We start from the raw sequence: 18,017 nt of genomic DNA, 5'->3' as shown, positions 1-18,017 counted from the left end.
ACCCAAAGATCATGAGATTGTTTATAGCAACAAAATTTCAATCCTATATGCTCAATACTTTGATGATTTGGAACGGAACCATCAAGATTTCAAATCTCAAATGGCAAAGATTGAAGAATCAACCACAAATGAAGCAAACTCAGAAAGTTCTAAAAGGATGAATGAAGATCTATACATGATTATTTAAGAAAATAAAAAGGCGGCTAAAACGTTTTATCAAACAAAGAAGTTTCAACTTTGCAAGGGCTGTCAAAGCATTAGAGGAAGCAAACAATCCCACCCGAAGAAATCAAAGAATAAAGTTTATCTTAAGGGGAAATATTAGATATTATAAGCTAAACTTTATTCTTATATAATATTATTATTATTTGTATTTGTAACACTTAGGATATTATTGTTATTATTTGATAGATAGAATATGGCGGCTACGTATAATCGTTATAAACGGTTACCCGCTGTTTGTTGTATATATACACATTACTACTGCATCTTTATGTTTCACCAAGATAATGAATAAAATATACATTCGTTCATCCAAGAATTCGATTGCATGTTTGGTTTGTTTACACACACATTCAACATGAACAACACGAATTCATTAATCATGTTAACGGCTTCCGCTAATATAGTATACAACATTTAGAGAACGAGTAAATATAATTTTGTTAGAAACTTATAAAAGTTATTAAAAAAATATATTTTAAATTGTTTTGTATATGATGCGGCGTACTAGATTGTATAGTTCACCGTACCGTGTACCGAATTGGCGTTCCGAATGAGCCTACCCCTCTTCGTACCGAATTTTTGAATACCGGACCGTACCACGACTCATGTGACTTTGAGATACCATATATATATTATAGAGTTGCTGTAAGATTCATGATAAACTCACCACCAAATACATGAGGTGCTTGTTCTCCTCCTCTAGAACATGTTCCTAACTCACACACAAATCCAACATATTCACAATTAAGTAGCATTCTAAATTGTAAACTATAGCAAGATCTAGACCAAGAAAAATAGAGCGTATAAACTTACACGCTTCCTCATGATTTTGGGGATTTCATCCTGTTCAAAACATCAAATTTAGATTAGTGAGTGTGTGTTTGTGTGTGATATTGGTTTAGGAAATGCTTAAAATAGGCATACCTTTTTCTCACGAATGTTGGTAAGTCCATTTTCCAGTTCTAATCCAATTAGTTCTTCATAGTTCAATGATGTTATATCTTCCCCTTTCAAATGCCTGAAACAAAACAATTACGGGGGTGTTTGGGATTCCTTATTTTTCTCTCCTTATAACTTATGAAACTAAATAAGTCATTTTTTCTCCATTTTAGTGTTTGGAAACTTAAAAGAAGTTATGGGTTTCTCCTTATTGATAAGGTTAAAAGATGGGTTTTGAATAAGTTAGGATATCCTAACTTATCTCATTTGAAATACCCTTATTCCACCCAGGTACACATCTCCCTGATCATTATTTCACTCACCCACCGCATCGCCTACCTCCCTGCTGTTCATTAACCCATCTCCATGCTTTCATCGCCTACCTCCCTGTTGTTCATTAACCCAGCTCTATACAACCCTAATCCCTAATTGATCATTGAATTCGCTCCCCAAAAGCACACCAAACTCATCGATTAATTGAATTCATCTATCTGCCAATCTCATCTACCCCCGGTAACATTGAATTCACTCTTAAAATCCCCCTTATTAATACGAACCTGCCTCATCTTCCTCCATTAGAAAAACACACGGTGGTGTCCAATTTGAAAAACACAGGTCACCAGGTTTGTACATATAGATTTTTAGTCCGTTTGATTCTCTTGTAATTGGTGTTTAATTTCTTTTGCAAGTTATTTAGTTGAAACATGCTTGGTGTTTTGGTGATTTTAGTAGTATTGGATAAGTAGCATTGAGGTTTATGTTTATGGATTTAAGTTAACTAGTCTTATTAGATTTTATATTTATGGTGTGTTATTAGATGCATATTATGTTTTGTTGCAAATAATCTTATATGCGTGACACATGTTTATATGTAAAAAAGCTTAGGTGTTCATGATCTATTTGTTATACTCAAGTTAAAACTTCATATTTTAATGTACCATATGGCATATGTTTAGTTGTTTGCTCATTCATCTATGGTTGTTTTCTTATATTCACTAATATGTTTTACCTTGGTTTATTCGATGTGTTTGTTTTACGAATCATGGATATAGTATGCTTAGGACTACGAAAAACAAAAAATTCTTGTGGAACAATGATACGTTCAAGGAGTTTATCGATGCGTGCTTGCTTGAACTTAGAAAAGGGAATAGACCCGGTACTCACTTTAGTAAGATTGGGTGGAAGAATATAGTTCAAACCATGCATGAAAAAACGGGCATAACCTTTGATGAAAAACAAATTAAAAACAAATGGGACGTCATGAAAAAAGAATGGAAGCTTTATGACCGGTTGATGAGGCATGAAACGGGGATTGGTGGGATGAGAAGCTTAATCGATGCATCGCCTGAGTGGTGGGATGAGAAAATAAAGGTAAGTTCTACACTCCTACTGTTTTTTTAATCATGTGTAGTTAGTGGTGTTAATCGGGTCAACTTGCTTGGGTTTCGGGTTAATCAGTTCAAGTTAAAGAGATTGTTAGATGTAATTTAAAAAACTATATTAGATATTAATTGTTTATTGTTGAACCTTTTCTGGGAAAATAGGTGGTTTATATTATAGGTTATTAAAAAAACCGGTTATTAACTTGAATATAAACGAACGCGAACATAAACGAACGTGCACTGCTGCAGATCGTTTAACGTTCTGTCTAATGCTACAAGTACATCTTTTGTTTAACGAACATGAACATAAACAAACGTGAACCGCTGCAGCTGTTGCATAAAAACATTTTTAACCGCTGCAGCTGTTGGAACTGTTATAACAAGTTATTTTAACAGTTTTAACCGTTTTTTTAACCAGTTTTTTTAACTGTTTTAACCAGTTTTTTTAACATTTTTAACCGCTGCAGCTGCTACAAACCTCTGCATGTTTTTACAGGTTGTTTAACCAGTTTTTACAGGTTTTTTAACCAGTTTTTACAGGTTTAAAAACTGGAACTGTTTTAACCAGTTTTTTTTTTTTTTTAAACTGGAACTGTTAAAAAACAGTTTTAACCGGGTTTTTTAACCAGTTTTTACAGGTTTTTTTAACCATTTTTTAAAAACTGGAACTGTTTTAACCAGTTTTTTTTAAACTAGAACTGTTTTAAAACAGTTTTAACCGGTTTTTTTAACTAGTTTTAACCGATTTTTTAAACCAGTTTTAACCAGTTTTTTTTAACCAGATTATTATTAGTCTTAATTAGTTACATGTATTGTGCACGTTTGGCTTAGTTCTTGTTTCTATTTTATCTTGTAGGAAGATAAAGACTTTGCTAAATTTAGGGACGCAAATTTGGAAATATTTGAGACGCACTATGCTCCTTTGTTTCGGGATTCGGTTGCCGTAGGAGATCAAGCTATGGCTCCGTTATTAATGCTATATTTAGGGGTGTTTACGGTCCGGTTTGAACGGTTTTTGAAATCGAAAACCAAAACCGAAATGTTGAACATTATAACTGAACCAAACCGAACCGTTATCAATTATAACCAACGGGTGGTTAGTAATTTTATTAATGCTATTTTTGTGCATCAATATGTCCAGGTGATTGATAGATACTAAAATGCATACTCTTGCATCAGCTTCAAGATTGTTAATAACAAAATAACAATCTAACATATTATTTGAAAGCAAAACTCATTCTGTTGTTGTCTAGAGGCAAAATAAAAAATGAAATTAGCAAATATTAATAATGAAGATCATGAAGAAGTTCTGGCTACAAATCGTACAGCTGTTGATAATATGTTTATGGCAGCGATAAGAGATGCTATTGCGCAAGAAATAATGAAATCGCAAAGCGGAATGTAGTATGACATTATTTTGTTATTATTGTGCATTTTTGGTGTTTTTTTTAACATCCTGAATGTAGTATTATTATGGTTTAATCAAAAAATTATATGTAAACAAATTTTATGATGTATATTTTGTAATTTTATTTTCAATATGCTAGAGATGAAAAAACTATAAAATGGTATAAATAAGCAATCCCAAACACTTTTTAAAAATAACTTATTCACTTGTATAAAAATGTCCATTTTAGTCATTTTACATCAATAAGTTAAACCAAACACTTTTTAAAAAATAACTTATTGACTTATATTAATCCAAACACTTTTTTTAAAACTCCTTATCAAATATCAAAAAGTTTTTTCTACTTATCACAAAAAATTCTTTTTACTTTAAATAAGGAATCCCAAACACACCCTACATACATTTATCACCTACTTAAACAATTTTTTTAGAGAGAGAGTGAGGTGTACCTGAGCTCAATTTGCATACTCTCATTCTCTTTCTTAATTCGGTCAATTTCATTCTGCAAATTCTGTGTGAAAAGATAATCAAGAGAAGACATCAATCATCAATCAAGAAACTAATTAAAAAAAAAAGAATATTAAATTAACCTACATGTCAGAGGTAGAGGTGGTCAAAAAAACCGGTCCGGGAACCGGTTTGGCGGTTTAAACCGGAAACCGGTTTTTAAGAAAACCGGTTTTTTAAAAACCGGTTTGACCGGTTTACAAACCGCCGGTTTGTATTTCGGTTACACTTTTTAGAGCCAAAACCGGTTAACGAACCGGTTATAAAAAAAACCGGTTTTTTTTAATAACCGGTTATTAAAAAACCGGTTAACCGGTTTTTTTATAAACCGGTTTTTGACCGTTGTGGAAAAACCGGTTAACCGGTTAAAAACCGGTTAAAAACCGGTTTTTTTTCTGTTGTATAACGGCTATATAGCCGTTTTTTTTGACCGTTTTTTTTTTTACCATTTTACCCCCACAAACATCTATATATAGTTTAGGTTGGGTATTGGTTAGATCACACTCGATTATACAACTCCAAACGCTCTAAACGTTTATTTCATACGCGATTATTTTGTTATCTCACGCTCAATTATACCACATTACCACTCCATACGCTCTTATTTCGTAGTCGATTATCATGGCCTCCCAAAGTGCTGCTTCAGCGAAAGCAAAGAATGGAGTCAGTCCGTTTTGCCTTTTAGTTACCGGTTTGTTTATACTGTGAAAAAATAATGGTTATTTAAAAAAAAAAAAAAAAAAAAAACCGGTTAACCTAAAAACCGGTTATTAAAAAACCGGTTAATAAAAAAACCGGTTTATTAACCGGTTCTAACCGGTTTCTAAACCGGTCCTAACCGGTTAGACCGGTTAGGGTTTTCAGATACAAAAACCGGTTATCGGTCCGGTTATTAACCGAACCGGTTTTTTTCAGGGCAAAAAAAAACCGGTCCGGTTAATAACCGAACCGGTTTTTTTAAAAAAACCGATTTGTGCACCTCTAGTTCAGAGGGGGAACTCCCAATATAATATTAATTTAAATCAAGGGATGTGAGAGAATACTAGTTACTTCCAGATCTATTCCTGAATGTAACATCTCAGATAGTCTTATTGATGGATCCTATCCTATATGCAGATCTGGTCGTAGAATTCATAAATCAAGTCACTTAATTGACATCTTTTTGGCAAACAAAGAACACACGTCACAACCCACTATTAGAACCCCCCAAATAACCATATCTTTCTAGGGGATGTGTTATTCATACACTCTCTCTCTCTCTTTAAGAGAGGGTGTACATAATGGATAAAATGTGTGTTAAAAGGGTATGTGAATAATCAAAAGAGTGTATGAATAACCATGGCCCTTTCTAGGAAAAAAAAATAGAGACAAAAGAGTGAAACCTACTTCATGTTAGCATCCCACAACTTATTTCCAGAAAGCCTTTGATATCTATCCAGCATGTAAATCAAGCTTTCAATTTAAGTGTCATCCAAAACCAAGAAAAATAAACATTAAGTTAGCATCAAATTAGAGAGAATAAGTCAAACCAGAATATCAAAACTCCATCAAAAGAGAAAGGAAATATTTAAAATTGAAGGGATGTATATATACATCTTGCCAGAAGATCCAGATATAACAAGAGAGACATTGGCATCACAAAGAGCAGTTGGCTTTCTTGATGATTCCATTCTTTCTTTTGGAATATGTGACTTGCCTGTGTTCTCTATCCTCTTTATCTCTATCTTCCCTCTTCCCATTTTCTCTCTCTTTTCAGGAAGTGAGAAAACAATGAGGAGATTTAGTAAATCTTCATAAAAAAGTTAATTAATAGTGTTACTTTGTGGGGTTTTGACTTCCTAACATAACAGGATATACTTGATTTCAGCTCATCTAATCTTAATAATTCGTCTGCTTTTAATGCTTAACAGTTTCCTAAACCTAGTCTCCACTACTTGCCCTTTGGTCCATTTCATATTTTCTGTATGTACAGTAATTAAAGATCTTCTCACTTTTTAGTCCAGAATAATTAATATTATGTATGGATTCAAATGACTAGTTATAAGGTATTTAAGGCATATAATGGTTTAATCTAACATTGTAAATATTTTTAACATTGATGTATTGATCATTAATTCATGTGGCGGGGTGTTACATCAAGTATCTTGGCGATTCAATTAGGTGGAGGGGCATTTTAAGAGCTCAAAGCATGTCTTAAAAACCCTTGCATTGAACGTTTCTAGAGTGTGAACAAATTAAAGTACCATCAGCAATAGAACGTAAAAGATTTAAGACACAATATGCTTTTTTTGTCATCCCAAATGTTGGAGCCGTATTTATAGGATTGGCGGTCAAATTCAAACTTGTTATTAGAGGTTCCGGATTGACATCAAATACATCAAAATCAACTATGTCGAATTTAATAATCTAACACATGTTCTTTTAACATCCATCGCCTGACTTGGAGGGCTCGTGACATAACTACCAGAAAGTCTAAACAACCACCACATTGTTACCAACAAAGGCCGTTCTTATTTTCTAGATGGAGTAAGATTAGATTTGATGGTGTGTAAATAGCAAGATCCTTATATTATGTGTATAAAGTACCTTAGACTACTCCCATCGGGAGTAAAATTTCTTGGCCGGTCGCTTGTTAAGCTTATGTGGAATTAAAAAGAAAAGATATATTAGCTGAGGTGGAATTAAAAGGGGGTGACCAGGTTGCTTCACCGAATGTAAGTTGATTTTGAGAATAGTACGTTTATTTATTTTATATTGATTAGTATACAACTCATCCACTTATAATTGAGTGCATGTATATTGCTTTCAAATAAAATATATCATTTAACAATATGTATGTAATTATATATATTACAATTGTAAAGTTTCTTATGCAATCTTAGTTGTAAACTTTGCTTTCAGTGATGTACCTTAATTGTTGTACAAGATGCTCACATGTGTCTCAGGCTTCTAATTTCCACGTGGTCTCACTTCACGAGGCTTATGCGGTGAACTGTTTGTGTTCTCCGTCTTTTCAAACCACCGTCAAAATCCACGTCCCCTTACCTTCTTCATACCACAGTTTTGTGCGTTCTTCACCTTCGCAGACAGAACACCATTGTAATATTAATATAACTCCACTTTTAGTCTTACAATGATAATCTTTTATCCACAAGTTGTTGTTTTTTTTTTTTTTTTCATAACGAAGTTTTATATAATTTACTATAAAACGATTACAATAAAGTGGCAGGCAAACGGGCAATAAGCTGCGCCGCAACCCCCTTTTGAAAAGCAAAGCCAATCCTGCTAAAAACGAAGCTTTGGGACCTAGAAGCTGAAGAGGTTCCGTGTACGACGCGCTGAACCCTACTAAAAAATTTCACAGCCTCTGGAGCCAGAAAACCAAATGTATCAAAGGCAAATGGTAGAAAGACATGTTGATTATCTAAACAAGCTTTCTCGTGTTTAACAACTTTGCCCGATTCAGCCTTCAACGCAGCCTGACCCACAACAAACCCACGGTCCCTGAGCCCAACAAGAGGAGACACTCCTGTAAGATCCACACAGGCGTGTTTCCCCCCTGCCCACCCGTACACAAGAATATCAGCTGGTCGTAAAGTAGACCTCCCTTCAAGAGGATCCGTGAGAAAGTTAACAGAGGCCTCCTTTTTAGCAGAAATCCCTGCCCGTTTAAGAACATCACACAGAAATTATTAAATCAGAGATTATTAAATCAGTTTCCGCCTTTAACCGCTCTCCGCCTCCATCTCCTCAGATTAGGTAATAATCACTTTGTATTCCTATTTAATCTTTTATGCAGAGAGGCAAGAAACACATAGTTTGGTTTCGAATTAGGTCACATCGTCGGTGCTGTAGTTGCTTGATGCGCATTTGTGAACATTGTAGGTTGAAAGTCGAGCTCATAGGTGTTGTAAAACTAAGTTTAAGTGTTATTTTCTCCCAGTTTATTGGCTACCGCCTACCATGTAAAATTTAATTGACAGTCAAGCCACCATGAAAACTTTTTTTTTTACATTTTTCCACGTTTTTTCAGGAAGACATAATAAGTTGCAGATGCTTTGGCACTAGAATTTCTCTAAAGATATTATTACTTATTAGAAGGTATCTTACGTGACTGTTTCACACATTTAAAATTTTGGTTTATTTTTTTTTATATAAAGATAGGCTTTTTATTTGAATCTTTACTGTTTGTTGATTGTAGGAAGGCGTCAAAAGTTTTGGTTCACCTAGCTATTGTAAGTGCTACATTTCGGTCAACTTCATGTATGGCTTTTAGTGTGTGTTCCAAGTTACTATCTAACATTTTCTTTTTTATCCGTATGTGCTTTTGTTTATGTATTTCTCTATTTGTTACTTTCAGAAAGTAATGGCAAAAAGACCAATGAAGGTAGAAAATAGTTAGCAGTTTTAAAGGTTTTGCTGCAGCTCTTCGAACAACCAGGTATATATCACATCTAAAACTTATACAACAAATACATTAGTGAAGAGGAGAAACATTCTAGGGAGCCATCAGTATGCAAAATATATTTTTTTTTATTTTATTATCTGACTAAAATAGATCTTTACTTCGATTGAAACAGGCCAAATTAGTAAATTCTTTAACCTTCTCTGTAACAGATTACAAGTAAATTTTTTTACTTAGACTCAAACGGGTCAAATGAGTAAAATCTTCATTTTTGGCTTAAACGGGGCAATATGAGTTAGAAACAGGTAAAACATGTCATATCAGTAAGTTCATTAATTTAGACTGAAACGGTGCTTATCAAGTAGGTCATATGAGCAACTTCTATATTTTAGGTTGAAACGATTCGCTGAAATGGATCACATGGTAAATTATTTAATTTTGACTTAAAACGGGTTATACGGATTAAACTGATAGTAATAAACACTCTACAAGGCTTACATAGCTATCATACTTAATAGATTGTGTCTTAATTTGCAAGGTCAAGAAGACAAGCAAAAGAAAAGCAAGCACGGATATCACAAACAAACTCTTTGGTAAAAAAAAGCAGCGGTTAACTAATGAGGCTTCAGCGTTGTATGTGATGTGAACAATTAACTTCATATTATGTGATCATCCTTATTATGAAAATGTGGTTCAAGCTGCAACCAATATACATAAAAACCCAACCAAGTTTATGCATGCGTTCAAAAGAAAACAAGAAAACAAATAGCTAACACATGAAAACCTAAATACTTTATGCCAGCCACACGAAGCGAGGGGTTCTCATAGGTGGCAATAGTAGCACTTTTGGATGTTGAGGTGAGCTTATTTTTTTTGTTGTGTTTGAGTAGATGGTTTATTTGGTTCTGAATGGTAGAGTTGTACAACTTGGTCAATGAAAGAGTTTGTAAGTTTTGTGTTAAATAGGCTTTTGATTACCATAGTTGATATATGTGTGTGTGTGTGTGCGCGCAAATCGGTTGATGGGCACAAACCAGTAGTTCGGGTTATAAACTGGACTGGAAAGGGTTCGCACTTTTGGTGCAAACCGGTTCGGGTTAGAAACCAATGTGGTCAAATGTGTGTAGTTTGTTACAGGTCGAAGTTTGCTGGGTTTTTGTATCAAAATACGGTTCGTTTTTACGCTTACAACCCCCCTCAATGCGGGGGTTGAAATACTAGTTGATAATAATACTTAAGAAAAACCTGTCTTCATAAAGAATAAAAAGTTTCGCTAGTTATAGAGTACAATAATATTGAAAATTCTTCATTCTGTTTAGAATATACGATTTTACTTAAATTTTTTTTAAAATGTTTTAACTTTTTACTACACGAAAAAAAAATAATACCATACAACACATTTTTTTTAATATAAAATTGGTTTGGTAATTGATTGGTTGGGTTGTGAATGAGAGTATAAATATTAAGTTTGGTTAGGTTGTGTATGTGTAAGAAAGAAAATTATATTTTTAATAAAAACTTTGGTTGAGTTAGATTGTGAACGGAATACTCTTAGAGCCAAAATAACGATTAAAAGTGGTAATTAATATTATTCCCATCTTTAAAGTGAGAAGATGTTACTCAATTTGATAGCTTGATTGACATGCTGGATAGATACCAAAGACTTTCTGGAAACAAGTTGTGGGATGCAAAACATGAAGTAAGGTTTCACTCTTTTGTCTCTGCCTTTGTCCTAGAAAGATTTGGTTATATGGGGGGTTCTAATAGTGGGCTGTGACATGTTTTTTTTGTTTGCTAAAAAGATGCCAATTAAGTAACTTGATTTATGAATTCTACGACCAGATCTACATATATATAGGATAGGATCCATCAATAAGACTACATGAGATGTTACATCCATGAACTAGTCTTCTCTCACTACCATTTACTTAACAACCTAAGATCCCTAGTGTCTTATGCTTGATTTAAATTCATGTTATATAGGGAGTTGCACCTCTGACATGTAGCTTAATTTAATATTTTTCTTTGTTTTATAATTAGTTTCTTGATTGATGATTCATGTCTTCCCTTGATTATCTTTCCGGACAGAATTTGCAGAATGAAATTGACAGAATCAAGAAAGAAAACGACAGTATGCAAATTGAGCTCAGGTACACCTCTCCCTCTCAATATTAATTAAGATTCTTTTGTGGGTGATAAATTAATGTTTGTAATTGTTTTGTTTTAGGCACTTGAAAGGAGAAGATATAACATCTTTAACGTATGAAGAACTAATTGGATACGAAGAAGCACTGGAAAATGGACTTACCAACATTCGCGAAAGAAAGGTATGCTTATTTTGAGACTTTTATACACACTCCCCAATGGCTGCTTATATATTTGATGTCTTTTAACAGGATGAAATCCCCAAAATCATGAGGAAACGTGTAAGTTAATTTAAAATACATAGATCATTTGTAGTTCTAATTGTTATCTGTAAAATAGCTACTTATTTGTGAATATGCTGGATTTGTGTGTGAATTAGGAACAAGTTCTAGAGGAGGAGAATAAGCACCTCATTTATTTGATGGTAAGTTTATTATGCATTTTACAACAATTCTATTGTATATGGTAATCTTATTTCTACCACATATATGTATGTATGTATGTATGTATGTATATGCAGCAACAAAATGAAATGGCAGCAATGGGAGATTACCAAGCTGATGAACCACCCTTTTCCTTCAGTGTCCAACCGATGCAGCCTAACTTGCAGGAGCGGATGTAGTCGCATTTTCTTGTACACAAGTCTTGAACTTAGTTAAGCTTTGCATTACTATGAGTTTGTAATACATTAAGTATGTAGCTATGCTTATTTGCTATGTTGTGTTGTCAATGGTGTGCTTCTAGGACTTCTTTGTTTCTTGTAGCTTTGTGTTTAAAGACATTGATGATGGTCCACCTATTAAAATTGCTTCGAAATCGTTTGCACATGATGAATGTAATTGATCCAGTTGGTACTTATATATATAACCAGGTATGCATGTGTGCATGATTTATAACAATAAATACAACATAAGAAATATATCAACAATAGATGGGGAAGTTCTAATATACAAGTTATAATTTATTAACTATAGAACATTGTTCTTTGAATAAGTAGAAATGGTTGGACTTTAATGATAAGGTCATGGGGTATACTCTAACTCATCTTAATTTCATATAAGCTTCACATCACTCATTTTTTTCTCTTTCACTCTATGTCATCCAAAGAAATGCTTTAACCCGTTTAACACTTAATTAATATAACAAATCAATTAGTAATTAATACATAATTAATACATATTGTTCATTTTAACCCGTTAAAAGCATAACCCGTGGGCTTTTTTAACACACTTAACACAAGTGGGGAGTGGTTTAATCCATCTTTAAAGTGACATATCATTTTAACCTATGTAGGGGTTAGAGTATACTTCATGGCCTAACAAATAACCGGAGCACGTTGTATTATTCATCACTTTCAATGGAAACCGAAATCATAGCAATAACCTAAAATAAACGAAACCAAACTTTAAGCATAATACGATACTCTTGTAACTAACAACTAAGGGGGGTGTTTGGCATAGCTTTTTTAACAAAGCTTATAGCTTTTTTAGCTTTTGTTTTACAAAATAAGTTTAATTTGGTGTTTGGTTTAGCTTTTTAAGCTTAAGCTTATTAGCTTATATAGGCTAATTTGAAAAAGCTTGTTTGAAGATGTTTTTTTAGCTTATTTAAAAAAGCTTATTTGGGTAAGGATATAAGCATAAACCAAAAAGTAAAAGCTAGGCCAAACACCCCCTAATATTATCAGAAGTGCCCTTGACTCAAGACTCTTGTAGTTGGTTTCTTCCAACACTTTCTATTTGAATTTATCTCAACATCCCCGTGATTGAAATAATGACTTTCAAAATGCTTTAGTGATATTTTAGGTGTAATATTTTCTATGGCTCGGTATCTCCCTTCTAGACAGAACAAAATGATGTGACACCTACATGGAGTGTCATAGTCCATATGTTATATCATACAATTAGTAACTTTCAAGAACAAAATGAAAGTTGTTAAAACTAAAATAAATTTAGAAAATAACTTATTCATCCTTCCTTTATATTCTTACAAATACTATGAGAATAGTTTGCTCTAAATTATTTATAACTAGTCTATTAGCTCGCATGTTACACAGGCTTAAATTATGTTATAATTAGTCTATTAGCTCTGTAAGTCTCTTGACTGGATCTACACAACTAGTCTACTTAGATCCACCTCTACACTAGCTAGCGGAAATCACTAATGAGGACCGAGATTTCGGATCTTATTTGGTTATTATTGTCCCATGAGGCTAGAAAGGGAGGATAGAAGAGTGAGTTTGAACTTATGGATAAGATAGAGAAAATGAAAAAAGGTTTTTATGCATTAGTGACACACACTATATATAGTGTGTGTGCTCATGCACCTTTCTATTTATTGACGGCCCATTGGGCTCCAAAATACATGGTCTTGGGCCCAAACATACAAATAATCAAAAATCCACTAGCTAACATACATAGAAGTTACATTACAAACAAATACAAAAGACTAATCAAAATATAGGCCTAAAAATCTCCCTCTAGTCTTTGGTATTTGTTCCGTTAGCTTCTGTCTTCTGTCGGTCTTAGATTCATACTCGAAGATATTGTCGTTGGTTTGAAAATGTTGCTTTTCAACAAGAAGATGGACAAACTTGTTGAATTTTCTGACGGTAGCATTGGTATTGTCTCGACGAACGTATTCGACCGTACATAAAGGTGACTCATGAAGCTTCATTAAGTCAGCCCTTCCGAACCCAGCTGGTTCATGTTCATCAAAGAGCCGGAGGTCATGAGTACTTTCAAAGTGAATAATGACCTCACTATGAACATTGTCAAACTCCCAAGCAAAAAATTCAAAGAGGAAGTCGTCATCAAAGGGCATGTTCTGAAAGATTGGTTCTCCATGCTCTTCAGGCGTCTTGTATCTTCGTCCCTTAGACGACTTCTTGGTGAATGGGTTGACCTCCTTTGACTTGTATGACCTACCCGGATTTAGAGTGAACTTCGGGTAGTCACGCTTCTATTCGCGGTTCAAAAACCGCTTGAACAATCCCTCCACTGGGATTTCTTCTTCACCTCGACCCACAGTTTTCCTAAAGTAGTTCATATCAAGGATCGACAAAGTGTGCATATCTCTATAGGTGAGATACGTCAAATGACCATTTGCACGATACAACCCGCTCTGTCGTTGTGCCACTTTGCATAGAGGATTGGATCGGAGTCATGGTACAACTTTGATCTCCACCTCATGCTCGCCATTCTGCTCACGCTTTAATATTTGATACATTTTCTTGATCTTCATTGAGCAGGCTTGGCAATGGGAGTTGCAACAGACTTTTGAGTGACGGGTTCTTCAATAACCCTCTCCGGAGTGTCCGGATTGGGTGAGTAGTTTATTCCGTCATCATTGTCATCTCTATTCTCCACGGCTTCTTGAACTAGTGAGCTGGTACCTACAGCAGAACAAACCTTAATAATAGATGAAATTTCAGCCTCCACTGCAGCGTCAGTCTCACGAGTTTTCTTTGCTTCACTTGAAGGATCCTCTTCAGCCGCCTTATTCCCACAAGTGGCATTACCATCACCACTGTCATCACCGTTTCCACCATTACCACCACGAGGTTCATTGAAACTATCGTACTCGTGGTCATGATCATCATCTTCAGTCTCATCTTCCTCATTATCATTGTAATCACCATCATTTTTATCATCATCATCAGTCTTATCATCATCATCATCATCGTCATCACCACTTTCATCACCTCCACCTCCTCTTTGAGCAACAGATTGTTGATGGACAAATGGAACCAAAGCAGTTGTAACAGTAGCACTGACTTGTTCGCCTATGGTAGGTACAACAAGTGGAGAACTTGTGGAACTGACCTGCCCAATTGTGGGGGGCAGTAGTAACCACAAGTTCGGTGCTTACAAAGGTTCCAACAACCTATGAAGACTCATCAACACTGGCCTTCACACCTGAACCACCTTCACCAGCAACTTTCCTAGCTTCACCAGTGTATAGGAAACCTTGTATGTTTCCTTGAGCTCTGACCCTCTCGGCATCAACGACTAGATTTGCAAGAGCTGTTTGTCGTCTATTTCTCTGCTCAGTCCTTGGCTCGTTTACACGCAGAAAACCACGGAAAGTCTCCATCAAGTGGTTCTTGAGGTTGTTCACATCTTCATCAGTCAAGCTCATCACCACCATAACTGCAAGCTAGTGGTTGACAAGTGACTCATTCACACGACCTTGAGTGTTGCGTTAATCTTCCATCTCACCTTCAAGCTGCTCAATCATGTCATGCAGCTTCACACTCTTACCCATCAGTGTATCCACGTCCCTTGAAGAACTAGATCCACCCTCCAACATACTGACTCTTGAGCTCAGACGCTCAAAGTCTATCCATACTCGATCAAGCGTAGAGTCCAATTCCCTCATAAAGTTGTTAGCAATGTTTGAGGCGGAGGGAAGATCAGACTCTAACCCAGAGATTTTTGATCGAAGCATTTCATTCTCAACATGTAGATCATCGTTTCTCAAAGAGTTTTGATTTATTAAGTCTTGTTGATTGTTGATCCTTCTCTGCAAATTTTTGATCCATTCTCGCTGGCTCACAATCAAAGCATGATCCAACTCTCTCTGCTCTTGTAATTCAGCCACACGGTTAGCCATAGCGTCACATTGCTAGAGATTTTTGATCGAAGCATTTCATTCTTAACATGTAGATCAGCGTTTCTCAAAGAGTTTTGATTTGCTAAGTCTTGTTGATTGTTGATCCTTCTCTGCAAATTTTCAATCCATTCCCGCTAGCTCACAATCAAAGCATGATCCAACTCTCTCTGCTCTTCTAATTCAGCCACACGGTTAGCCAGAGCGTCACGTTGCCGTGTGACTTCTTCGTTGATTTCTTGTTGATCCTTAATGATCTTGATCGACAAGAGCTCACGCTTGGCTCGATTCTTATTTGCTTCCTCCAATGATTTAATCTTATCGAGGATAGGATCTCGAAACACTGGTGACTTCTTCGACTTGCCACTCGAGATGGGAGTGGCAACTATGATAGGGATATTTTGAGTCGAGGGAGGTGTGGTGATGTGCTAAAAGTAGTCATATAATTATTAACTACAATTATACTAATCTAGACACTAAGTAATACTCTAGACCCTTAAACTTAACTTAAACTACTAACCGGCAAGTGAACCGATCGACTCTAGTACAGCTAAGTAAGTCCGAATATCGAACCCACGAGACTATTTAAATTACGAAATTAGCAAACAAGACTCAACTATAAGACACGACTACTTATTAATAATATATGAGGGGGAATTTAACACTAATAATTAAAACTCTAATTAATTAACTAATGATTACTTTAATTAAAGTAATAATAAACTAATTAATAAAATATAAAACCCTAACCCTAAATATTATAATAATAATAAAACATAATCATTACTACTTAATTAATTGATTTATTATAAAAATTTAACCTAATTAATTTTAAACTAATAAACAAGTAAACACTTAGATTAATTCAGATGACAAAGATAACTACCTAGGCTAGAATCCCCAAAGTTACGGTTATTAATTAAATTGAAAACTAACGTTATGGAACTGGGATCATAAAATAGATCCTTGACAGAAAACTCGAACAACGCCCTTGACAGAAAACTCGAACAGGACCCTTGAACCTCAAGAAGACGCCTATGGATTTCTAACAAATTTTAAGACTCACCAGTTTTATATTAAACTTCCTTACGGTTATTTAATCGCTTATGTCTAAGTATCTTTTATGACGAAAACCTACCTTAAAGCGCGGAATTCAAAGATAGCAAAGCAGACTCAATTAACTTAATAGACTATACTGACAAACAAACCTAGACGAACTCCTTACGAAGAACTAAATCTAGCAATACCGACAAGCAAAGATCTATCAATAGCCTATCACCTTATAGCTTTTTAGACTAGCAGCTCACTTTTATCTGTTTAATTGATTTTATTGTTTCTATGATCTTAATCGATATTAATCATAAACTAGTCAAGAACACATAGTAAATGACCTAACAAACCCTATCCTATGAAACAATCAACACGGGCAATGTGAAACATTAAATCCAAGTAAACAAAACCAAGCAATCAAACGCATCAATTAAATCAAAGCTCAACAGTTTACTTAGATCATAAAATCCAAAACGAAACGAAATCCAAACAAAAATCAAACCGAACTAAGGTTTATCACGACCTAGGTAGTTTATGGAATTTAGCCTAGCATCATATAGTTTAAATCAAACAAAACAATTAATACTGAAAACATGGTGAAAATCTAAAGAACGAAGGATTAAAGGCGATAAAATCCGTAATCTCCAAACGTGAACGTATAAGTCTTCACCGGCTGTCCTCTTACCTTCAAAATCACCTAGAAACTCGAAAGATAGCTCCAAGAACTCTAAAATTCGGATGGTGGCTTCAGGGTATGTTTAGGTTTAAGTTAAAGGTGTTTAAATACCCAAAACAAGGCCCGACTTGAAGCAAAAATGAAATAAATCATGCCCAACATCCTCTAGGCGCCGCGCGACGGGCTTTGGCCTCCCCGGTCGCGCGGCGTGGCATGCTCCACTAAGGGGGCCAGTCAGACCGGGTTCTCTGTCCGGTTCCTTTCTGATGCGTTCCGGATCTCCGTTTTGGCTCTTTTTAACTCGTGTTTCGCCCTTTTCGATCACGATCAACTCCCGGAACCTATGAAACATAAAAGTGTTAGTAGTATACAAATCTCGATTAAAAACGAACAAAAGCTATTAAAATATTAATTAAAATATACATGGGAAACATAAACATTTAGCATTATATCGTCCCTGAAAAAGTTTGATGCAGTTGGATTAGAATCGGAAAATTACAGTCTTACAAACATATAGGTTAATTTTTAAAGCTCAGAAAAACGCAAAAACCGCGATCACCGATATTGTTGTCCACTTAAACCCATGCCTTAATATTTCTTACCGGGACAAATATGATCCGACAATAACAGTAATCAGTGGTTTACACAATTAAGACCCGCTTATTTTCA

At 34.9% G+C, this 18,017-nt stretch overlaps 1 protein-coding gene and 1 pseudogene across 1 annotated transcript; one reads left to right on the top strand and one right to left on the bottom strand.

Annotated features, from left to right (window-relative positions):
• Window positions 1-877: 877 nt before the first annotated feature.
• On the bottom strand, window positions 878-6,200 carry LOC143577186 (agamous-like MADS-box protein MADS9; annotated as a pseudogene).
• Window positions 6,201-6,491: 291 nt separating this feature from the next.
• Window positions 6,492-11,633, top strand: LOC143577185 (floral homeotic protein PMADS 2-like). The gene is made up of 9 exons (XM_077061092.1): window positions 6,492-6,506; window positions 8,495-8,562; window positions 8,663-8,713; window positions 10,499-10,565; window positions 10,955-11,016; window positions 11,094-11,193; window positions 11,263-11,292; window positions 11,391-11,435; window positions 11,532-11,633. Exons 1-9 carry the CDS (start codon window positions 6,492-6,494, stop codon window positions 11,631-11,633), a joined length of 540 nt encoding a protein of 179 aa, XP_076917207.1.
• Window positions 11,634-18,017: the final 6,384 nt, after the last annotated feature.

This window comes from Bidens hawaiensis, unplaced genomic scaffold (assembly GCF_021521415.1).
Source record: "Bidens hawaiensis isolate Kalapana, Puna unplaced genomic scaffold, B.hawaiensis_p1.1 tig00028488_1, whole genome shotgun sequence".
Taxonomy (NCBI): Eukaryota; Viridiplantae; Streptophyta; class Magnoliopsida; order Asterales; family Asteraceae; genus Bidens; species Bidens hawaiensis.
This window is presented reverse-complemented; position numbering and strand designations above follow the sequence as displayed.

Coding starts and splice junctions, on each gene's coding strand:
- LOC143577185 (XM_077061092.1), top strand. Junction 8,714..10,498: donor ATTGTAAGTGCTACATTTCG/GTCAACTTCATG, acceptor TCAATTTGATAG/CTTGATTGACATGCTGGATA. Junction 11,436..11,531: donor AGCACCTCATTTATTTGATG/GTAAGTTTATTA, acceptor ATGTATATGCAG/CAACAAAATGAAATGGCAGC.